Source organism: Hemitrygon akajei, chromosome 21 (genome assembly GCF_048418815.1).
Source record: "Hemitrygon akajei chromosome 21, sHemAka1.3, whole genome shotgun sequence".
In the NCBI taxonomy this organism is placed as follows: Eukaryota; Metazoa; Chordata; class Chondrichthyes; order Myliobatiformes; family Dasyatidae; genus Hemitrygon; species Hemitrygon akajei.
In genome coordinates this window covers 51,811,432-51,834,552 of record NC_133144.1, presented here as the reverse complement: position 1 = coordinate 51,834,552, position 23,121 = coordinate 51,811,432, and the positions used below count along the sequence as shown (strand labels likewise).

General features: G+C 44.8%; 1 protein-coding gene across 4 annotated transcripts in view; it reads left to right on the top strand.

Annotated features, from left to right (window-relative positions):
* Positions 1-23,121, top strand: part of LOC140714303 (ras-GEF domain-containing family member 1A-like) — a 299,728-nt gene that overhangs the window by 222,282 nt on the left and 54,325 nt on the right. The window contains exons 1-3 of one of the 4 annotated variants that reach the window (XM_073025406.1): positions 1,751-1,847; positions 2,059-2,240; positions 2,916-3,022. The exons of 1 other annotated variant lie outside the window; for it this stretch is intronic. In XM_073025406.1, the coding sequence (XP_072881507.1) occupies positions 2,984-3,022 (39 nt within the window). In that variant the 5' untranslated portion in view covers positions 1,751-1,847; positions 2,059-2,240; positions 2,916-2,983. Of the gene's footprint in view, positions 1-1,750; positions 2,241-2,915; positions 3,023-23,121 lie in introns of those variants that run through there. 2 more of the 4 variants (XM_073025405.1, XM_073025408.1) reach the window with 2 other exon arrangements.

The following is a 23,121-nucleotide window of genomic DNA, read 5'->3' as shown; positions in this document are numbered from 1 at the left end:
GCAGTACGGATCGACTGGGAATTGTATAGCTCTGAGGAGAGGTCCATTTTCATCTTGGATCCAATCCTTATAGAGGAGTTCCACCAAACCCATCTGGATCATCCTGGGCTTGTTGGGTACCAGTTGTGGAGGGGGGGGGGTTCTGTCAGACTTACACACCCCAGTCTCCACCCAGGTGTTACATGCCACTCATTTCCACTCATCACCTGCAACCTATTTAAACCCATCTCTCTTTCACAGTCCTTATCAAACCGGCCAGCCACAACTAGTTGCTCTGAGCCTTCAGTTACCTTGCTGCCTTGTCGTGTTAAGTATCCATTCTCCATTTTATGGTCCTCCCATGGCTTGTTATTTTGCAGTCTATTACTAAAGTGATTGCTCACCGCTAAACCTTCTCCACTGCTCTGTGTTTGGGTCAAGCCTCCTCTATGTTTCACGACATTCACTTAACTTCACTCACGCCAGCACTGATCCCACAACCCATAGACTTACTTTGAAGGACACCTCAAGTCATGGTCTTGGTATTTATTGCTTATTTATTATTATTTTATCTTTTTTTATTTATAGTTTGTTGACTTTCACTTATTGGTTGATTGTTGTGTGTGGTTTTTCATTCATTTTATTGTTTCTTTGTACTTACTCTAAGTGCCCACAAGGAAATGAATCTCTGGGTAGTATATGGTGACGTATATGTACTTTGATATCAAATGTATTTTAAATTTGAACTTAGTTTTACGTTCTATAGATGAGGTGATCATTAAGGATCCTCTCAGATTGTTGAAGAAAGATCAGTCGTTATCAACCATTGGTGGGCCATAATTGCTATTCGTTGTTCTGGCTTATATTTGTCTAGCCACCAATTTTGCCTAAAACCTATCAGCTTGTCATTGGTCCAGCTGCTGTTTAGATCATGTGGTATAGAAAGCCAGCTGCAGTCTGCCACATCAGAATGAGAGCTGATGGGAATGTGTTAAGGATAAAATGAATGTGCTTAGTGGTTAGTATGAACTCAGTGGGCTGAATAGCCTGGTACTGGATTGTTCGACGCCATGGAAGGATTAGTAAACACCCACACTTATCAATTTGTTCTTGAACAGCTGATAGGTGGGTATATGGAATGAGGTGGGTGCAATTAGTTCATTTAAAAGGCATTTGGACAGTTACATGAATAGGAAAGGTTCAAGGAGATATGGGCCAAATGTAGAAAACACTCCCAATTAGTCTGGGCATCAACGTTTTTTAGAGAGAAAGCAGGAGAATGGGATTGAGAGGGATAACGAATCAGCCATGATAGAATGTTGGAGCTGAATTCTACTTCTGTGTCTTAAATCAGACATTTAGGCAATGGCTGGCATAAAGGAGTTGGGCCGAAAGGTTTGCTTCTCTGCTGCATCGCACTGAAGGGGACAGGAAATTAATTTTCTCACAAGCTCATATTTGGTAAACAAGGTTAGGGAGGCTTCTGGGTCCATTTTAAGATGCCCCTTAATCTTGGCCCTAAATGTAGATTGAGGGAAGCTTAAAGCTAATGCAGAACGAATAAGTGAAAATAAAGAAACGGATTTGGCGGGATTGAGTACGCAAGAAAGAGCTGATTAGAGTCAGCGAGAAGCCCCATATGAAAAGCAAGGAGCATGCCCAGGATTTGATGCTTGAGTTATTTTTCTGTGCCAAAGCAAGAGGTGCTTCCGTGGATGGAGAGCTGAAGGTGCTGCCTTCGAACAAGTTGGGTATCACTGGGGAAGCAGCGATCGTCTCTGTTGAATAGTCACCGAGAGTAAGGAGGAGGGGACTGTGAGGCTTAGCGTGTTGGGAGCCGGAGGGAAGGCAGGAGCCGAAGTAACCAGGTACAAGAGGCTGAATCTGCGCAGCGCTGCCAATGTGTTTTCTTTTCCGGGGAAATACAACACGCCGAAGCTCGGCATGTGGGCTGCAACGCGCTGTCACGGAATTAACCCTTTGCAACCTGCAGCCCAAGTGCTGAGCCGAGCGCAAATTGTTTATTTACATCCGCTCGTTCTCTCTTTCTTTCTCCCTGCCTCTGCCTGCATGCGCAAGAATGGACCTCAACCGTGAGGAGTTGAAAGGCTGGTCCGTGAAATGCACAATCCCGGGCTCAAAGTGTGAGCAAGTTCTCGGTTGATGCAAGCCACGAGGTCCGATTTCCCCCCGGACGCGGTGCGCAATTGTTGGATCCGTCGGAGAGCAAGAGGGATCCGCTTCATGAAACGTTGCTTCAGGTGAGAGCCCGCTGCCGGTCTTTTTAAACTTTACAACTGGCCCTGTGCATCCATTGAAACCTGTTTTTTTTTGTTTGTTATTATTCGTCTCCGCTGTAATTGTGCGGAACATCTCTTTGCAGCTTTTTATCCGCTGTGATATTTTCAGGCAATTATTTAATTATTTGTGTGTGTGTGTGTGTGTGTGTGTGTGTGTGTGTGTGTGTGTGTGTGTGTGTGTGTGTGTGTGTGTGTGTGTGTGTGTGTGTGTGTGTGTGTGTGTGTGTGTGTGTGTGTGTGTGTATGTGTAATCCCCCGCTAAACCTGTCCGCAGACTGTGCTTCCCTGAGAATTGCAGCGATCTCTGGCAGCTCCCAGCCACCCGGCGTTGGCTGACTCCCCCAGACCCGCTAGAGCAGCGCAACTTCCCTGTTGCCTGTACCGGGGAGCTGTGCAAAGCAAACAAGCAACGTAGAACAGGACCCAGTTTCCCTCTGTATTTGACAGGGTTCCCGTTTGGGTCTGGTGGGGAGGGAGGAAGAACGAGCTGCCAGGAATTCGAGCAACTCCCTGCAAGATGTTATTTAAAACGAAACTCTCGTCGCAATCGTAGATTTGGATCGAGCTTGTGGTTGTCTGAATGATGTCCAGTTTGGCCCACTTTGGACATGGTTATCCTGCCCCTTTATTTGACAGACAGCTCGTATGTGCAGAGTGATTGACTGTCCTCGTATGAATGGGCGGCAGTCCCATGTCGCCCCGTCATGGCAGCTGGGGGGTCAGGCGGAGCTGCGGCAGCCCAGGTAGGTGGCTTCCTCTTGTCTGTCTGCTGGGGGGCGCGCTGCTTTGACTAGAGGGCAGCCTAAGAACCCGCGTCTCCACATGGGAAGAGTCTCTCCAGTTCCGCTTGTCTCGGGGTTGGGGCGGAGGGGGATAAGAGTGTGTCTGAGTCTCTGCTGGTCTTGGGAGAGAATCTGGCTTATTGTCTTTCAGCTGAGGGGCACCTGCTGGTGTTGGTGGGAATGATTCCAGCACTCTGTTGGTATTGAACAAATGATTCCAGGACTGCTGGTCTTGGAGTAATGATGATTGGATCCTGCTGGTGTTGGGAAAACATTCAGATGTCTGTTGGTGTCCAGGAACATCTCCTGGATTCTGCTGGTCTTGTAGGAATGACTCCAAGAATCTACTGCTCTTGGGAGAGAGATTCAAGTTTCCACTGGCCTTGACAAGACATTGCAGGATTACTACTCTTGGGGTAATAATCATGACTGTGCTGATGTTGGCAGGAATAATTTCAGGTCTCTGCTACTCTTGGAGGATGGATCCTTGAACATTGCTGTCTTGAGGTAATGATCGTAGGACTCTGCTGGTGTTGAGGGGGGCATATATACTGTTCTCTGATGTTATTGGGGGGAAAGATTCCAATGTGTGTTGCTAATCGTTGAATATCTGAGACAGTGCTGTTCTTCAGAGAGAGATTCAAGTCTTTTCTGGTGTTGATGGGGGAATTTGATCCCAGACTCTGTTGGTGTTGGTGGAAAAATTCCAGGATTCTGCTGGTGCTGGAGGGAAAGATTCCTGAATATCCTCCTGAATGTTGAATCCTTGGCAGCAGCTTTGTGAATCTGCTGGTTTTAGGGCAGATCATGGGCTCTGCTGATCATGGAAAGTGTAAAGGATTCCACTGGTATTGTGCAGGCTTCTTGCAGGCTGTGCTGATGTAAAAATAAAAGCAGGATCTTCTTCGCTCAGTGGGTGGTGCGAGTGTGGAACAAGCTGCCAGCGGAAATGATAGATGTAAGTTCAAATGCAACACTTAAGGGAAGTTTGGACACGTACGTGGATCGGGGAGGGGTGGCGGATATGGAGATCTATCCTCTGAGGGAAGAGTTACTCCTCAATGTAATCCTAAATGGCATTCCTCATATTTGAGATCTGAGAGCCCAAATTTTCAACTCTTCATCCGAAGGAAACATCTTCCCTAAATCTACCCTGTTGAGACCTCTGTAAATCTCAATGAGGTCATCTCTCATTGTTCAGAGCTCTGGAAACTGAGGTATAACCAATTCAATCACTTGTTAAATAATCCCAGAAACCAGTCTCATTTATCTTTGATGCACTCCATCCACACCAAGTGTAGATTTTAAGGTAAGACCAGAATTCCTTACAGTTAAGTCAAGGTTATGTCCAAGTCTTTGAGTCTTGGTGGTGAGGGAGGGAAGAAGCAATGGGACAGAGAGCTCGTCATTGGTCTGAAAGTTCAAACTTCAACGAGCTTTATGATAAAAGGACTTGGGCCCTGTTGGACTAGTGAGGAGAAGAAAAATAATCTGAATTAATGGTGGAGTCTGGTTCCCATGAAGCTCCAGAAGAAAGCTTCTTGACCCCAAATGTTGATTTCCTCCACATCCATCCAGTTCCCTCCATAGATGATGCTTGACCAACTGAGTTTCTCCAGTACTTTGTGTGTTGTTCCAGATTCCAGCATCTGTAATCTCTCATGTCTCCAATTCTCATAGATAGCTTTGCAGTGATTTCTTCCCCTTAATGTGTCAGTTAAACCCCAATGAGGCAAAAGGATGTTTCCAGTTCCCTAATAGTCTGGTGTCTATTTTACCTGATAAACATTGTCATGGGGTAACTAGGAGGCTCTGGGATTACCTAGGACAGGGGTTCCCAACTTGGGATTCACAGACCCCTCAGTTAATGGTAGGGGTCCATGGCATGAAAAAGGTTGAGAACTCCTGGTCTAGGAGATCAGGTGCATTTCATATTCATTGCATAGATGGACTATATACTTTAATTCACGGTAGAGGAAGATATGCAAAGTGACTCCCAGACAATTTTGCTTTATAATTGCTGTAGATATGAGGGTTGGTGGACCCACTGAAATAATTTTCCAAGTCATTTACAGCATTGCCATCTCAAGTGTGGACAATGGCTGTCGGGTTTGTCAATATCAGCCTGAAATCAAAGTAATGGATTTCAAGTTATTATCTAGTATGTCATTCATGAACATGTTTCTGGAAATCTGATACAAAAAACGAAACTGTTGGGAACAGTTTGTTTGGCAGCATCGGTGGAGAGCAAAACAGAGTTGATAGTTCAGACATTCTGTCTGTTTCTGTCTCAATAGATGCTGCCAGACCTGCTGAGTGTTTCCACTTTTCTTTAGTTTTATTTCAGATTTCCAGCAACTTCGTCTTTGTTTCATGAAAAAAATTCATAAACTGCTTACCATGGAGAGTATTGAGGGGGCTGAGACTCTCCACTGCAGGCAGTCCCTATTAGAGATCAGTTTGGCTTTGAAATACAAATGCCATCCAGCCCAATCATCACCAGAAATAGAACATTTCAGACATGTTATTTATTGATCTGCTTGAGGATATTGATCAAGAACAGAACAAACTGGGTCATCAACCCAAGAGATTCTGCAGAAGCTGGAAATCCGATATAACACATACAAAGTGCTGGAGGAACTTAGCAGATCAGGCAGCATCAGTCCTGACAAAGAGTCTTGGCCCAAAACATCATCTGTTTATTCTTTTCCATAGATACTGCCTGACCTGCTGAGTTCCTCCAACATCCTTGGGTAAAGTGCTGAACCAGCTTACCATGACCCACTCCCACATCCAAGTCCCTCATCAAAATGTTTTATACACCCCATCTGGGTAGGGAGGTACATCCCTACCAAAGGAGGTGTAAGGCGCTCCTTCCCTCTGCTAGCCTGCAGGTCACCTTTGGTTGAGGTGTTGCACCTGCTTAGCACCCCAATCAGGGACACGTGAAGCCATGGAGAAGGTGGTGGATGGTCGTATAGCAGCTGGTGCAGATCACAAGTCCTGGTTATGCGACCACTAATGCCACGCAGACAACATCTGAAGAGTATTGATAACGGCTGGGGCCACCCGTCTTGTGAAGACACTCTCCAGAAGAAGGCAGTGACAAGCCACTCTGTAGAAAAATTTGCCAGGAACAATCATGGTCACATCATATGACACAACACATAATGAACAAACAAACACCCCATTGGCCCAAACCTGTCAGGTATAGTCAGTATCCACCACATTCAGGTCAGGTCGCCAGCCACTTTCTCTCTTCTCACCTCCTGACTGTTCTCTGAGTGAAGTATATTCCATTGCTTAGTAATACAGACTGATGCCATTGAAGAAATACTCGAGAGGGAGACAGGAGTGTACTACTACCTGGGTGAGGTGAAGCTGGGTGGGTGGAGGCTGATGCAGCAACAAAAAGTGAGAAACTTTCAGCTAGGTAGCGCCCGGAACATCCCAAGGCTTGTCACATAAGATGTAGAAGCCAAAGACCATTTGGACTCTGGAACCTCCTGAACCGTTCGTGGCTGATCATTCTACCTTATAGTTACATTCCTGCACAACTTCACTCAGAGGGTCATGAGAGTGTGGAATGAGCTGCCAGCGCAGGTGGTACGTGCCACGTTTAAGAGAAGTTTCGATGGGTACATGGAATATATGGTAATGGAGGGCTATGGTCCAGGTACATATCGATGGGAGTAGGCAGTGTAAATGGCGCAGTAATGACTAGATGGGCTGAAGGGCCTGTTTCTGTGCTGAACATTTCTATAACTCTTTATCCCTTGTTTCCCATAAAGTCTAACTGTCTTTTGTCATTGAGTCACGGAGAGACTTTCTTTGAACACTAAAGAAAATGAGATTAGAAATTTGTTTTATTTGTCATAAACATATTGAATCATGCAGTGAAATGCGTTGTTTGAGTCAACTACCAAGTACTGGAGGCAGCCCGCAAGTGTCGGTATGCTTCCACCGCCAGTATAGCATGCCTACAACTTACTAACCTGTAAGTCTGTGGAGCGTGGGAGGAAACTGGAGCACTTGGAGTAAATCTAAGAGGTCACAGAGAGATCGTAGAAACTTCAGCTCTAATCACTGGCGCTGTGAAGTGTTACGATACCCGTTCTGGTGATGGAGGAACTCAGCAGGTCAGGCATCATTGCTGGAGGGAAAATGGACAGTTAACTTTTGGGTTGACACCCTTCATCTGGACTTCATTATCCTCCTTAGATGCTGCCTGACCCACTAGTCTAATTCTAGAAACCTTGGCCAGGGGAAAGCATCATTCCTTTATCCACCCTCTCAAACCCTCTTTGAAATTTGCACATTTAAATACAGTCACTTCAGTTCCCAGTCTATTTAATCTGTCGTCATAGAACATACAGCAACACATCCCAAGAATCAATCTTCAAATAAGTGTTATTAAGGGAAAAATTATTTTGTGTTTCATGCAGAGATATTATGATGGATGACTAGAAATTTAGTGAAATGGATAGCATTTAAATAATGAAGGTAGAAAAGGAGGCAGATATAGAGAAGGAATTCCATGATGAAGCAATTAATCCTGAGGACGAGCAGGAGGCTGGGTTTAGAGGAGCTCAGAGAGGGTGGAGGATTATAGGGCTGGAGGACATTATAGCGATTGTGAGGGGAGGTCCCACGGAGAGAGTGGAAAGCAACCATGGATCACCTGAGACAAATGGTCTAAGCTCTTGCAATAAACTTAGCAGAAACAGATCCTAGCTTGTGAGAGCTGGAATTGTTGATGGCCTTTGACCCTGCAAAATAATGTGTACTGTACCCTGGAGTGATCGCTGGCCATGTCGGTCCTGCACAGTTACTGGACATTGCTCCCCACAGCTCCTGAGTCTCAAGTTCTTTCCTGAATGCTGGCTCTCTCTGTGTAGAGTTTGCACGCTCTCCTTGTCATAGATTACATTTCCTCCAGGTGCTTGGGTTTCCTCCCACGTCCCAAAGACATGTGAGCTGCTGGGTTAATTGGCTGCTGTAAGTTGCCCCTCGCATGTAGTTAAATGGTACAATATGGGGAAGGGGCTGAGGAGAATGAGGGCAGAATAAATGGGGGAACGGGATTTCTCCATGAACCTGGATAGATTCGGGGGCCCGGATAGCTCTCCTTCTTGGAAGGAAGTGTGTAAATCCAGGGTGAAGTGGGATGATGCAATACCTGTTGATGGCACACAGGAAAAGTGACAGTATGAGACAGCTTCAAATGAGACCTCAACATGATAACTCTGCAAGAGCTTTCGCCTTAACTAAAGATAAAGGTGACAGTGATGAACCCATCACCAGTTGGAGCCAGATGTTCGGTGTTCATAGGTTTTCCCTGCTTGTTCTTTGGGGTGAGGGAAACAGCACCCCAAGAGGGTGAAATGCTGGTTATTTCCTTCTGTGGTCAGATAAGGGGCTGGAGCTGTTAACTGAACCCTCTCACTCTAGCCAGTGTCAGGAATTGTTTGTCTATGGAGGCTTCATCGTTGTGTAACTTCACACTCTGTGGTTGCTCCGTAACCTCTTCCAGCTTGACGAGCTTCTGTGAAGTCTTCAACTCTCAGGATCCAGTCTCTCGTAAACCCCCCCCCCCCCCAATTTATTTTGATCTCCAGCGGTCTTGACCTTAAGTCCAGAAATGGTTCAATTGTTCAATTTAATATCAGAGAATGTATACCTGAAATTCTTACTCTTCACAGAGATCCATTAAACAGGAAAAACCCTGAAGAATGAATGACAGAAACATCAGAATCCCAACACCCCCTCCCCCCACACACAAGCAGCAGCAAAAGCATCAACCTTCCCCCTCCCACTTCCCCCACTTGCACCAGCAAAAGCACTGCCCCCCCATCATGCAAGCAATAGCGAAGTCCCCAAAGAGTCCTTGATCTAGAGTCCAGCAAAAACGACAGTCCATCCGAACACCTCAGTGTCTCTCTCCCTAGTAAGGGAGAGAGGGAAATCACTCCTACCACAAGGAGAGTGCAGTCCAGTAGCTCGCTGGTTCCGTTACAATATTCTGTGTCGCTTCTTCGAATCCCCCAACTCCAGGACCGACAGGCTCTTACTCACCAACAGAAAGAGAGAGGGAGAGAGGATTGCTCGAGAACAGGGGCCTTCTCCCCACAGCAGCACACACCACTGCAGTCTCAAAGTTTCCACCAAGCTCTCCTCTTGGTGTACAAAAGCATCCGGAGGCTTTCCATGGGAAAGGCAATGTATCGACTGACCCACGCAGAGTCATTGCAACAGGTGACTAGGACATTCATCATTGAAAAGGGAACGAAAGGTAGGGAGATGGAGGGTGGGAATGCTGGTGCCCTGGGATATTGGATAATAAAGATATAACTGTCAGTGGTGGATTAAGTAGGTTCAAGGATGAGTAAAATGCCATAATTAGAGAAGGCAAAGATCTCAAAGGTTAAAGATGAGCTTTATTTGTCACACGTACATTGAAACATACAGTGAAATATATCATTTGCATCAGGGACCAATGCAGTCCAAGAATGTGCTGGGGCCAGCCCACAAGCATTGGCATGCTTCCAGTGTCAAAGTAACCCGCCCACGACTCGCTGACCCTAACCTGTATGTCTTTGGAATGTGGGAGGAAGCTGGAGCACTTGGAGAAAATAATCGCCGGCTTGTGGAGAATTTACAAACTCCTTGGAATGAGGGTCCTGGCACTGTAATAGCATTATGCTAGCTACTAAGCTACTGTGCCAGCTGTGTAATCAATATGGAGGGAGTTACAGAGGTAGGGAGGAATGAGGCCACTGAGGGATTTGAAGACTACGATGAGGGGCATTACACTGAGCCGTTATGAAGTCAGTATGGAATGGTGTGTTAAAATAAGCTTCTGGACGAGCTTGTGTTTATCTGAATGCAACATATGATGGTGTATCCCTTTAAAATTATCTGTCTTTGATATGATGCCATGGCTCCGTGCAGAGGAATATTTCTAGACCTTGGCTTACAATCAAAACATCCTTGATTGGCGGCATCAAGCAGCAACCGGTTTGGATTAACGATCAAGATTTCCAAGTTCACAAGCCACTTATCTCTCCCTCTGCAGTGTCTAATTTTCATGTAGATCCGTCCTGAAATCCGTGAATTCTGACTTGTCATTTTTCAAAATGCAGCAGGGTTTGTTTTCCAGCTTTTCTCCCACTCACAGACGTGAGCTCCGCTTCTCTCCTAACCAGCCGAAAATTGAGATAAGATTCCCTCTGCACTTAATCATCCTAGTCTCTATAGAGCTGACTACTGCCTTTGATGGCATGCGTGTGTGTGTGTGTGTGTGTGTGTGTGTGTGTGTGTGTGTGTGTGTGTGTGTGTGTGTGTGTGTGTGTGTGTGTGTGTGTGTGTGTGTGTGTGTGTGTGTGTGTGTGTGTGTGTGTGTGTGTGTGTAAGTAAATGTGTGTGTTTATGGAGAGTTTGTGTGGGGGTGTACGTAGGGGTGTGTATAAGAATGCCATTTAGCCTATCGCAGTCATGCTGTCAACTCATAATTATGCAGCGTGGAGAGTGGCCCTTCAGTCTGACTCATCCATGCCAACCGAGAGCGATGTCTGTCTACACTAATCCCATTTTCTTTTTGCCCATTTTCCTTTCTTACCCAGATTCATTTATGCACTTTGATTGAACCGGCCTCCACCATCTCCTATAGCAGCTTGTTCTCTATTCCCAACACCCTCTGGGTGGCAAAAGTCACTTCAGGTGTTCATTAAATTTCTCCCTGTCACCTCAGGTCTTCATTAAATTACACCTGACTGAGGGGAATCTGAAGTTCTGCTGCTGCGTTTCAGCAGGGTTCGGTGATATGAAACCAGATTCCGATTGGGATAGTATCAAGTGACCACAGAACCCACAGTTTTGACTGGATAGCTCTGAGGGCCAGTTTTAGAACTCCGGTAGGACATGGTATAGAGGAAATTACTCCTAAAGTCCTATGGCAACACACACAAAATGACGTGATGAAGGGTCTTGCCGTAAGTGTCAATGTTTATTTCCCTCCACAGATGCTTCCTGACCTGCTGAGTTCCTTTGGCTCAAAAATTGTAGCATCTGCAGAATCTTTTGCGTCCCTAAAGATCATAAGGCTTAAAAGCAGAATCAGGCAATTTGGCCCATCGAGTCTGCTCCGCCATTCAGTCATGGCTGATTTTTTTTTCTCCTCTCAACCCCATTCTCTACCTATCTCCCAGTAACATTGGATGCCCTTACAAATTAAGAGCCTATCAGCCTCTGCTTTAAATATGCCCAATAACTTGGCCTCCACAGTCCTCTGTGGCAATGAGTTCCACAGATTCATCATTCTCCAGCTAAAGAAATTCCTCACCTCTGTTCTAAAGGAACATCCTTGTGTTCTATAAGTGTGAAATGAACACTTGTGTGGAACTCAGCAGGTTAGGCAGCATCTGAAGGGGAATAAACAGTCGACATTCCGGGCCGAGACCCTTCATAATGACTCGGTCTCAGTCCAAAACATTGACTGTTTATTCTTCTCCATAGATGCTCCCTGATTTGCTGAGTCCCTCCAGCATTTTGTGTGTGTTGCTCAAGATTTCAAGCATCTGCAGAATCTCTTGCATCCCTAAAATCCATAAGACAATAAGGCATAGGGGCAGAATTAGGCCACTATTAGATCATGCTCTACCATTAGATCATCTTCCCTCGCAACCTCATTCTCCTGCCATCTTCCTTCGCACTCCATTCTCCTGCTATCTTCCCAATCCCAACTCCTGTCTTCTCCCCGTATCCTTTTATTGTCTTGATTTGAGTGATTCTCCTCCACCACAGAGGGGGTCTCTATGATATATTCCTGTTTCTATTTTATGCATCATAAGAACAGGAGTATAGTCTGTCCCTGGTTTCAAACACCCTGACTTATGAACACAAGTGAGCTCCCATTATATTATTACATTCAAAATTCCAATGTACGTACAAATGTTTGTCCATGTGAGTAGCAGAATTAGATTCCCCTGTCTCCAATTTGAGTAAATATTCTTTCTTGTCAGTCTTATGTGCTCTGGATGCCACTCGTTACAATGCTGGAGGTGTATTTTTCAACCTATAGACAAAATTAACTTATGGATTTCTGTCAAAGTGGAGCCTTCCCATCGCTTGGGGTCAGCCACAGATTTTATGGTCCCTCGAGCTTGTACTGCCATTGATTAAGGTTGAGGTCCTGATCTTCAAACAGCCTTTCTCTCAATTCACCAAGTCTATATACGCTTCAGCAGTGACAACATTTCAGGAGTAATTGATGGTCTCCAAACTGGTTTGGCATGTCCTGGGATGACAAAGGATGTGAGGTGAAAATGTGCCATGGTCTAAGCTCTGGAAATGCCTCCCCTTTCTTAATGACACAGCAAGGTAACAGGCCCTTCTGCCCAATGGGCCCGTGCTGCCCAATTACACCCATATAACCAATTTACCTACTAACCTGGATGTCTTTGGAACGTGAGAGGAAAATGGAGCATCCAGAGGAAATCCATGTGGTCATGGGAAGAATGGTACAAATCTTACAGAGAGTGGCAGGAATTTCTTCTGCCTGGATTTTAAGGGTCTTGAGGCACAATGTCACTGCCTCAGTAAAACAGCCAGCACAATCAAACCCCACCCACCCCGGCTTCTCTCCTCTTCCACCCCTCCAATTAGGCAGAAGATATAAAAGCCTGAAAGCATGTACCACTAGCTCAAGGACAGCTTCTACCCCCTATTATAAAACTATTGAGTGGTTCCCTAGTATGACAAAATGGACTTTCAACCTCATAATCTTATTATTTTGCACTTTACTGTCTATCTGCACTGGACTTTCTAGGTAGCTGTTGCAATTTATTCTGCATTCTGTTATTATTTTACCTTGTGCTGCCTCAATGCACTGTGTAGTGATTTGATCTGTATGAACAGTGTGAAAGACAAGCTTTTCACTCCACCTCAGTACATGTGACAATAATAAGCCAATCCCAATTCCACGTCCTTTGAAAATGGCTTCTGATCACCCAAGCAACAGGGAAAGATTGTATGTCATGCTAAAGGGTTTCTAAGTGTGGGATGTTAGGATAAACACAAGAGATAGAGCAACACAGTAGCGTAGCAGTTAGTGGGAAGCTATTACAGTTTGGGGCACTGGAGTCCGGAGTTCAATTCCAGTGCCGTCTGCAAGAAGTTTGTATGTCCTTCCCGTGAGTGTGTGGCTTCCTCCCATATTCCAAAGTTATACCAGCTCACAGGTTAATTGGTCATTGTCAATTGTCCTGTGATTAGGCAAGGGTTAAATAGGTGGGTTGCTGTACCATGCACTCGTTGGGCTAGAAGGGCCTGTTGTACGCTGTATCTGTTTAAAAAAAGATTCTGCAGATGCTGGAAATCTAGAGTAACACAAACAACATGCTGGAGGAGCTCAGCAGGCCAGACAGTGTCTATGGAGAAGAATAAACAGTTAATATTTTGGGCCGAGACCCTTCATCAGGGCTCTCCATAGATGCTGCTTGACCTGCTGAGTTCCTCCAGCATTTTGTATGTGTGTGTGTTTTGGGCTATTTCTAACAGATTTATCAAAGTGCTCTATAAAATGTATCTGTTTTGTTCTGCTGTGGAGAAGACAGACATTTGGTTATCCAAACCTATTTCCAGAGTACTCTTTCCTCATTTCCTACACCTGTAAACTTGCTTATCAAAATCTCTGCTGCCTTCTCGTCAAATCCTGTTTCCTTTGCTGGCTGACTGATATTGGCTCCAAATTGAGCAATTCTTTGATTGCAATATTGGCAAAATTGATGTTCAAATTTCTCACTGAAATTATCCCTCTCTATCTCTGATACGTCCTGTAGTTGTGTAACTCACTGAGCTGCTTGCTCTCAACCAGTCTGGATGTCTGATCATGCTGAATTCCAACGTCGCTCCAAAGCTCTGGAATTCCCTCTCCAAACATCCACTAGAGCACTGCAGCACAGAACAGGCTCTTTGTTTCACCTAATCCGTGACGAATTATTATTCAGCCTACTCTCATCGACCTACAGCTGGACCATAGCCCTCCATACATCTGCCATCTGTGTACCTTTCCAGATTTGTCTTGTACGTTGAATTTGAAGCAGCATCCAGCACTTCCGGTGGCGGCTCATTCCACACTCTTGCCACCCTCTGAGCGAAGAAGCTCCCCCCTCGGGTTCCCTTTAAAAATTTCACCGTTCACCTTTAAATCACGACTTCCAGTCCTGGTCTCACCTAACCTCAGTGAAAAAAAAAACCCTGCTTGCATTTACCCTACCAGTAGCTTCCTCTCAGTTTTCACTACTGTCAGCCATGCAGGTCCCGGGTGGAGACTCAGGAATGCTGTCGCACTCAGATGTAGAAGAATTCTTCATCGCTGTTTGCATTAACAGTTTTGCTTTACCAGTAAGGGTTGTTAGCTGACCTCTAACCTTTAGCCTGTTTGGCATGGGTGACCCCTACCAAGAGCAAAAGGCCAAAGCTCTGACTCCAGCCAACATAGCTCTCCGGGTCATTGAGGCACCAAAGCTTCCAAACCACGACGAGGTTGTGGTCCTCTTGGAGGATGATGCACGTGAACTCTCACTTTATTGCCCAAGATTTTGCTCTAATATCTCCTGACGTATCCTGGCATGAATATTAGTTTAGTGACCCTGCTCTGCTGGAATGTTTAACTGCATTAATGGAGCTACGTAAAGAGAAGTAGTGGCTGGTGTCGATGCTTGCAGCAAACTTTACATTTAATTTTGATGAAAATTCTGCAATAGTAAGTTCGAGGTAGCAGCTGCCGAGAGAAAAAAGGCTAATTGCTTCTCAGCATAAAGATGATTGTAAGGCTGCTTACCAGAAATAATGCTGGCTGTTAAAAATGCACGGAGAAAAAATGGTGTGCAGGCTACATAAACTCCATCATCTCGGCATTAATGATGCATGTTGTTATTGTTAAAGGTGAAGTCCTCGACATATTGCAGCAACATTAAAGTGTCACCAATAATTGACTGCCTATTGAAAAACAAACAGTCCAGTGTATCAGAAATTATATATTAATCTCTTTTTAAAAGTCTTTTATTTTTGCAGCTTTGAAAGCTATTCCAATCGCTTTACTGAGCTGTGATGGCTTATTGAATTTCCTTCCATTTACCCACTGGATGACTGTATATGTGTGGCGTTTTATGTTAAATGAGGGTTTTCCTGGTCAACACTTCAATCGCAAACAGCTTGTAATATGATTTTCACAGTGTTGAATGTCTTGGCTTCCTGGATTCTATTTGGAGCCCAGAGAGACAAGGTATAAGTGGAGTTCACTCATACACTGCACACTCAGAGTAATTTCTCACCCCCCACCCCCACCCCCACGCCCCTCAATTGGACAAGAAGAAATTAAGAAGGTTATCAAGCTCGTCTCATTTCCACACCAGTGCTCCCTTCAATCACGGGCTCCTGAGGAAAAGTCCTGAAATTATCTCCTACAACCCTCTTCTAATCTATAATATTTCTTCTACATATTCTACACCTTTGGGTGTATAAGATAATGAGAGCCATAGAAAGAGTGAGTAAGCAGATACTTTTTCCCCAGGGCAGAAATGGCTAATACAAGGGGGCTTCATTTTAAGGTGATTGGAGGAAAGTTTAGGGAGGTTGTTGGAGGTAGGTTCTTTACATAGAGAGTGCTGGGGGCATGGAACTCTCTGCTAGCGGTGGTGGTAGAGGCAGATATGTAAGAGGACCTTTAAGAAACTCTTAGATAGGCACATGGATGATAGAAAAATGGGGGAAATGTTAGAGGGAAGGGTTAGATTGATCTGAGAGCAGGTTAAAAGGTCAAAGCAATATCATGGTCCCATGTGCTATAATGTTCTCTGTTCTATCTTTTAACACTTGTTAATGCTGTGGAATTCAGGAGACTGTGGAAACTGGCACTGTGATTTTTTGTTTTACCCACTAGAACTCATCCAGTTCTCTTTCAAATGCCTGTGGTAAATCCATAATGCAAGATAATCCAAAGGTCAACAGCTTGATAGGACCTCAAGGAAAGGATCCCATCAGCTTTCTCTTTATGTAGCCAACATCAAAGTGCTGTTCCTTAAATAATCTTGCCAGCTGTGATTAGAGATATTTTTGGAGGTATCAACAGTACATCACAAGAGGAATACAGGCCAGAGTTCTGGACTATTAATGCGGAGTCCTAGCTGAGGACGTAATTAAATCGATCTGAAATTGAAGAACTGCTCATATCAGTTACAGTAAACACAAACTATTAGGATTTTTCTGTAAACCATCCGGAACACAAAACACGGAACAATACAGCACAGGATTGGCACAGCAGTGTAGTGGTTAGTGTAACCCTTTTACAGTGCCATCTCTGTAAGATCGGGGTTCGATCCCTGCCGCTGTCTGTAAGGAGCTGGTACATTCTCCACATACCCAAATGGGCTTTCTTCCAAATGCTCTGCTTTCCTCCCACATTACAAAGAGTGAGGGTGAGTAAGTTGAGGCCATGCGTTAGGCCAGAAGCAGGACAACAGAGGCTGGCTGTCGGCACAATCCTCGCTGATTTGATTTGACACTAATGACACATTTCACTGTATGTTTTGATGTACATGTGACAAATACAGTTGGTCACTTTTTAAGGAACTGGCTCTTCAGCTCACAATATTGTGCTGAACTAATTCAGCCAATAATGCCTAATTAAATTAATCTCATCTGCCTGCACATGGTCCTAATCCCTACATCCTGCGCCTTCCTAAGAGTTCCTCAAACACCTCTTTCATAGCTGCCTCCACCACCACCGGACAGTTCATTCCAAGCTCCCAGCAGTCTCTGTAATTTAAAAAAAATAGCACCGTGCACATCTCCTTTGAATTTTTCCCCTCTCACCTTAAAATGACGCTCTCTCGTATTAGACATGTTGAATCTCAGAAAAGTACACTCAGTGGCCACTTTGTTAGATACACCTGTACTCCTGCTTATTGATGCAAATATCTAATCAGCCAATCATGTGGCAGCAACTCTATGCATAAAAGCATGCAGACATGGTTACGAAGTTCAGTTGTTGTTCAGACCAAACATTAGAATGGGGAAGAAATGTGATCTAAGTGACTTTGACAGTGGAGTGATTGTGGGTGCCAGATGGAGTGGTTTGAGTATCTCGGAAACTGATGATAGAAAGATAGAAAAACTACAGCACATTACAGGCTGTTCGTCCCACAATGTTGTGCCTAGCATGTAACCTACTCTAGAAGCTGCCTAGAATTACCCTACTGCATAGCCCTCTATTTCTCTAAGCTCCATGTACATATCTAAGAATCTCTTAAAAGACCCTATTGTATTCTCCTCCACCACCATTGCTGGTAATGCATTCCAGGCACCCACCATTCTCTGTGTGCAAAACCTCTGACATCCTCCTTGTACCTACTTCCAAGCACCTTAAAACTATGCCTCCTTGTGTTAGGCATCTCCTGATCTCATGAGATTTTTGTATACAACAGTCCCTGAGTCTGCAGAGAACAGTGCAACAAACAAAAACATCCAGTGAACGACAGGTCTGTGGGCAAAAATGCCTTGTTAACGAGGGAGGTCAGAGGGGAATGGCCAGACTGGTTCAAGCTGACAGGAAGGGGACCTTAGCTCAGATAACCATGCGTTACAACAGTGGCGTGCACAGGAGCACCTCTGAATGCACAACTGGTCAAACCTTGAAGTGGATGGGCTACAGCAGCAGAAAACCCACTCCAGGTTCCACTCCTGTGACCACTTTATTAAGTACATTCCTGTACCCAATAAAGTGACCACTGAGTGTATACCAGCCGTCTTCCACTTCCTGTCATCTGTTTCAATAGCATACTTCAGAGAAGGAAACCTGCCTTTCTTACCTGGTGTGCTCTATATGTGACTCCATACCGTCAACACAATTGCCACTGAACCATCAGTCTAGGGGCAATTAGGGGCAGACAGTACCAGTGATGCCCACATCCTCTGACTGAATAAATATGCGATGACCTCTTGACCTCACTCCTGCCCATCTGCCATTGGCTGCTGGCAGTGATGACCTTCTTTTGCCCTCCCTTTACCCTAGCTTGATGGGAAACTGATCCTTCTCTACCAAAGGTAGGTAAGGGGCAGTGAGCTTGAATTACTGTCGTCGTCCCCCCCCCCCGTGAAAGGCGATTCCAGACGGAATCCTGACTCATCACTTCCCAACACGAATGAGGAAGAGCCAGGCATAACAGCCATTTTGTGCTGAATGATTACAGACTAGTTGAAGTTGCATGTTAGTCCTTATGGGGAGGTTAGTGTTGTGCACATACAGTCATTCAGAGGACTGGCGAAAGAATATCCATCATTATATGATCAACTCAAGTGCCACAGTAGTGTAGCAGTTAGCGTGACGCTATTACGTCGAGGGACATTGGAGTTTAATCCCAGCGTCCTCTCTAAGGAGTCTCTGTATGTCCTCCCCAAGGTATGTGTGGGCTTTCTCCATCTCCTTTGGTTTCTTTCCACGCAGCAAACACATACCTGGTTGGTTAATTGGACGTTGTCAGTTGTCCTGTGATTAGGTTAGGGTTAAATCGGAGTTGTCAGGGAGTGTCAAAGGCCCAGAAGAGCCTATTCCACACTATTTTTCTAAATAAGTAAAATAACTAAATAAGTCAAGGTGGGTGACACTGTGCTACGTTAGTTAGACTTGCTGCTTGATGTCTAGAGGTACCTGGGTTTAATTCTGACATCTAATTCTGTCTCTCAGGAGGCCAGGCAGCATCTGTGGAAAAGAGTACACCGAGACCCTTCGGCGGGACCCTTTCGAAGGATCTCTGCCTGAAGCTTCGACTGTACTCTTTTCCACAGATGCTGCCTGGTCTGCTCAGTTCCTCCAGCATTTTGTGTGTGTTGCTCGGATTTGCAGCGTCTGCAGAAATCCGTTTGGTTCTGTCTCTGTCGAGCTTGCATGTTCTAATCTCACTGTCTGGGTTTCTACTAGGTGCTTGAGTCAGAATCAGGTTTATTATCGCTGATACATGTCATGATATTTGTCTTGTGGCAGCAGTACAATGCAAGGTATAAAAAGTCACTCTGCGTTACGTTAAAACACATAAATAGATAGATAGATAGTGCAAAAGATATAGCAGGCCAGATAGATACTGTTCCAGCCGTATCTACTCACTGACACTGTGTGCCATCACAATCACTGCTGGAAGTACCGCTGTCTACGGGTCAAAGTGTGGAGCAGGGAACAGGCCACTGTGTAGACATGACGGACTGTTATTCTCATTATCAGATAAAGAAGAGACTTGGAGAACAGTGATAATGTTCTGGTAGTTCTTTATAACCTCCAGGGCAAGGTTCAGGAGGGTATAGAGTACTACTAGAACCTTATCACTGACATAATGTAGAAAACAGAGCCACCAAACTATGACCAAATGTAATAATGCCCAGATAATCCGCCTCAGTGATGTTAATTGAGGGTTAAGTGTAGGCCTTGGGGTGTCGGAAATAGTTCTGCTGCTCTTCAATAGCATATCACCATGCATTCTTATATCCTCTCACTCGAAGCTGTGGGTGGGTGGGGGTTTAACATCTCATCATAAAATACTGCAATAAAACTCTGATAATCTGACAGAAATTCGATGAGGCCAGACTAGAGAATTTTCCAGATCATAAGATATAGGAGCAGATTTAGGCCATTTGGCACATCAAGTTTGCTCTGCCATTTTATGTTTGCTGATTTATTATCCCCCCAACCCCATTCTCCTGCCTTCTCCCTGTAACCTTTGACACCCTTACTAATCAAGAACCTATCCACCTCCACTTTAAATATACCCAGTGGCTTGGCCCCACAGCCGTCTGTGGCAATGAATTCCACAGATTCACTACCCTCTGGCTAAAAAAATTCCTCCTCATCTCTGTTCTAAAGGGACATCCTTGCATTCTGAGGCTGTGCTCTCTGATCCTAAACTCTTCCTCTCCATGTCTACTTTCTCTATTTTCAATATTCAATATTCGATAAGTTTCAGTGAGATCCCCCACCTTGTTCTTCTAAACTCCAGTGAGTACAGGCCCAGAGCCATCAGACACTCCTCACATTTTAACCCTTTCATTCCTGGGATTATTCTCGTGACTTTCTCTCGGCACTCACCAATGACAACACATACTTCTTAGATAAGAGGCCCAAAACTGTTCATTATACTCCAAGAGCGGTCTGACCAGTGACTTTATAATGCCTCAGCAGTACATCCTTGCATTTATATTCTAATAGATTCAACTCCACTTAGAGCAGAGGCGCTGCTAACCTTGGCATTATATAAGAAACTCTGCTGAAATGTAGGATTGAGACTGTATTTCCATATTAATGACATAGAAAGTACCCATTTCAGCAGATAAAGTCTGTGCCAATTAGAGCAATCCCATTCAACTAGAGGTTTTCCTTGTGACCTGTTCTCCCCATATTCCCATCAAATGTGTTGTTATCATTCATTTTGAGAGGACTAGAATATAAAAGTGTGGATGAACTGCTGAGGCTTTATAAAGCATTTATCAGAAAGTATTTGGAATATTGTGAGCAATTTTGGACCCTTTGTCCAGAGGAAGATACGTTGGCCCCAGAGAGGGTCTAGAGGAGGTTCACAAAAATGACTCCAGGAATGAAAGACTTAACATGAGGAGCATCTGATGTCTCTGAGCTTCTACTCATGGGGTTCAGAAAGACAAGAAGGGTTCAAATTGGAACCTACTAGATACTGAGATAGAATGGATACAGAGAGGATGCTTCCATAAGTAAAGGCTCTACTACTTCCATTAGGCTAGGGTCTGAGGACACAGTCTCAGAATACAGGGATGTTTCTTTAGGATGGAGATGAAGAGTTTCTTCAGCCAGAGGGTGGTGAATTTGTGGAATTTGTGACCACAGAACGCCGTGGAGCGTAGGCATAGGTGTGTTTAGTGGTTGTTCAGTTCCAGCTTGGGAAAGGTTTAAGGTATATGGGAACATTGCAGGCAACTGAGATTTTTTTTTAAAATTAGCCATGATTGAATGGTGGATCAGAGTTGATGGGCTGAATGGCCTAATTCTCCTCTTATATCTGAAGGTCTCATGGTCTAACCACCCATATATTCCACCATTCACCTATTCATCAGGAGCAATTAACAGTGGCCAATTAACCTACTAACCTATGCCCATTGGGATGTGAAAGGAAACAGGAGGACCTTTTGGGGTGGTGGGGGAGAGTCCAGGCATTCCCAAGGAGAACGTGCAAACTCCACACAGATGGCACCTGAGGTCAGCATTGCACGTGGGTCTCAGGAGCTGCATTGCAGAAGCTTTACCAACTGCAGGCTCTCCTCCCTTGGACCAAGCGAGAGTGGGTTTAATCCCAGTTCAGACCTTGAACATGTAAACTGGACTACTGGTGCAGGTCAGGTCAGTGTCAATGCGATCAGACAGGTAGCACCCATCAGTGGAGATCAGACACAAACCAAGATGCTTCACGGTTGAAGGACAAGTCAGTACCAAGGAAGAGAAACAATGGCCTGGCCAACTTTCATCCCTCATTTCCATCAAAATTCTATGCTTTATTCACGCTGACTGAAACCTTATTGTGTCTCACTTGCCACAGGAACCTGTCTAACCACAGCTACTCTGGCTGATTGTCTAGCTGATGCATTTTTGAGTTGTTTGAGAGACTTTATTGGGTGTGTGCTTCCTTTTTAAGTCTGCCTAACTTGAAGGAGCAGATTCCATGTGCACTGACTGGAAGGGTCTCATATGACATAGTTTAGGCTTTGGGGTTACAGGTTAACATCCAGTTGCTAAAGCACAGACCTGCTGAGAATGGCAGTAAATCTGAAATCATACAGCTCACTCGAAGGAGTCACATAGGGATGGGGATCTTCTAAATAGGGTTAAGGTAGGTTGCTGACCTAATTTGAAGAGGTCTTTACCATCTGTTCAATGTTGTTGATGTCTTCCACAAAAGTGTGTGTGTGCGCGCACGCTATATTCGTGAGTGGTTATGATATGTTTGTGAGTGGGTGTGTGTGTATTTGTGAGTGGTTGTAATATGTTTGTGAGTGGGTGTGTGTGTATTTGTGAGTGGTTGTAATATGTTTGTGAGTGGGTGTGTGTGTATTTGTGAGTGGTTGTAATATGTTTGTGAGTGGGTGTGTGTGTATTTGTGAGTGGTTGTGATATGTTTGTGAGTGGGTGTGTGTGTATTTGTGAGTGGTTGTAATATGTTCGTGGGTGTGACTGTGTGTATACTTGTGAGTGGGTGTGCTGTGTTTGACTCCACGCGCAAGCGAGTCTGTTTATGAGTGAGCAACTGTGTACGTGGAATGCATGTGTTAGGGAATGTGTGGTGCGAGTGTGTAATTGTAAGAGAGAGCGAGAGAGAGAGAGAATGTGTGACTGTGGGAGGTGGTGCTGATCTGTAAGCGATGAATTACTCAGCAAGCCGATGACTAGCACAGGGGGAGAGGGACGGGACCTGGTGTTGTGTGACAGCGCCTGACTGCTCGTTGGAGCTGAGGTTTCAGCTGCTTTCTCTGAAAGAGTGACTCAGTTAACATAATACAGCCACAATGGAAAGAGTGGTAAAGTGAGCTCAACATGGCAGCAAATGGAAGATTATGGTTCGGAGGATGAGTCAGTGTTTTGAACAGAAATTTTAACAGTACTACACTGTCAGATCAGAGAGCTGTGCAGAGGATGACACCATCTGATGTGCACCAATAACTCCTGTTAGTTTTGGCAGCTCTCTAGCTTTCTTCTTAGACGGTCCTTCAGCATCAAGGATGCTTCCAGTGCAGTAGTTGCCTTTGCCCAATTCATTTCCTCCATTGGCCATCTGTACCACCAGCCTGCAGACAGCTTGACCAGCAAGCTCGTGGTCCAAGGTGATTGGAGACCAGGTTGCAAGCACACACTGATATACTCAAACATAAATATTAAATAAGTTGTGCCAAAAGAGAGCAAAAAATAGTGAGGTAGTGTTCATGGGTTCATTGTCCATTCAGAGATTTGATGGTGGTGGGGAAGACGGTGTTGAGTGTGGGTCTTCAGGCTC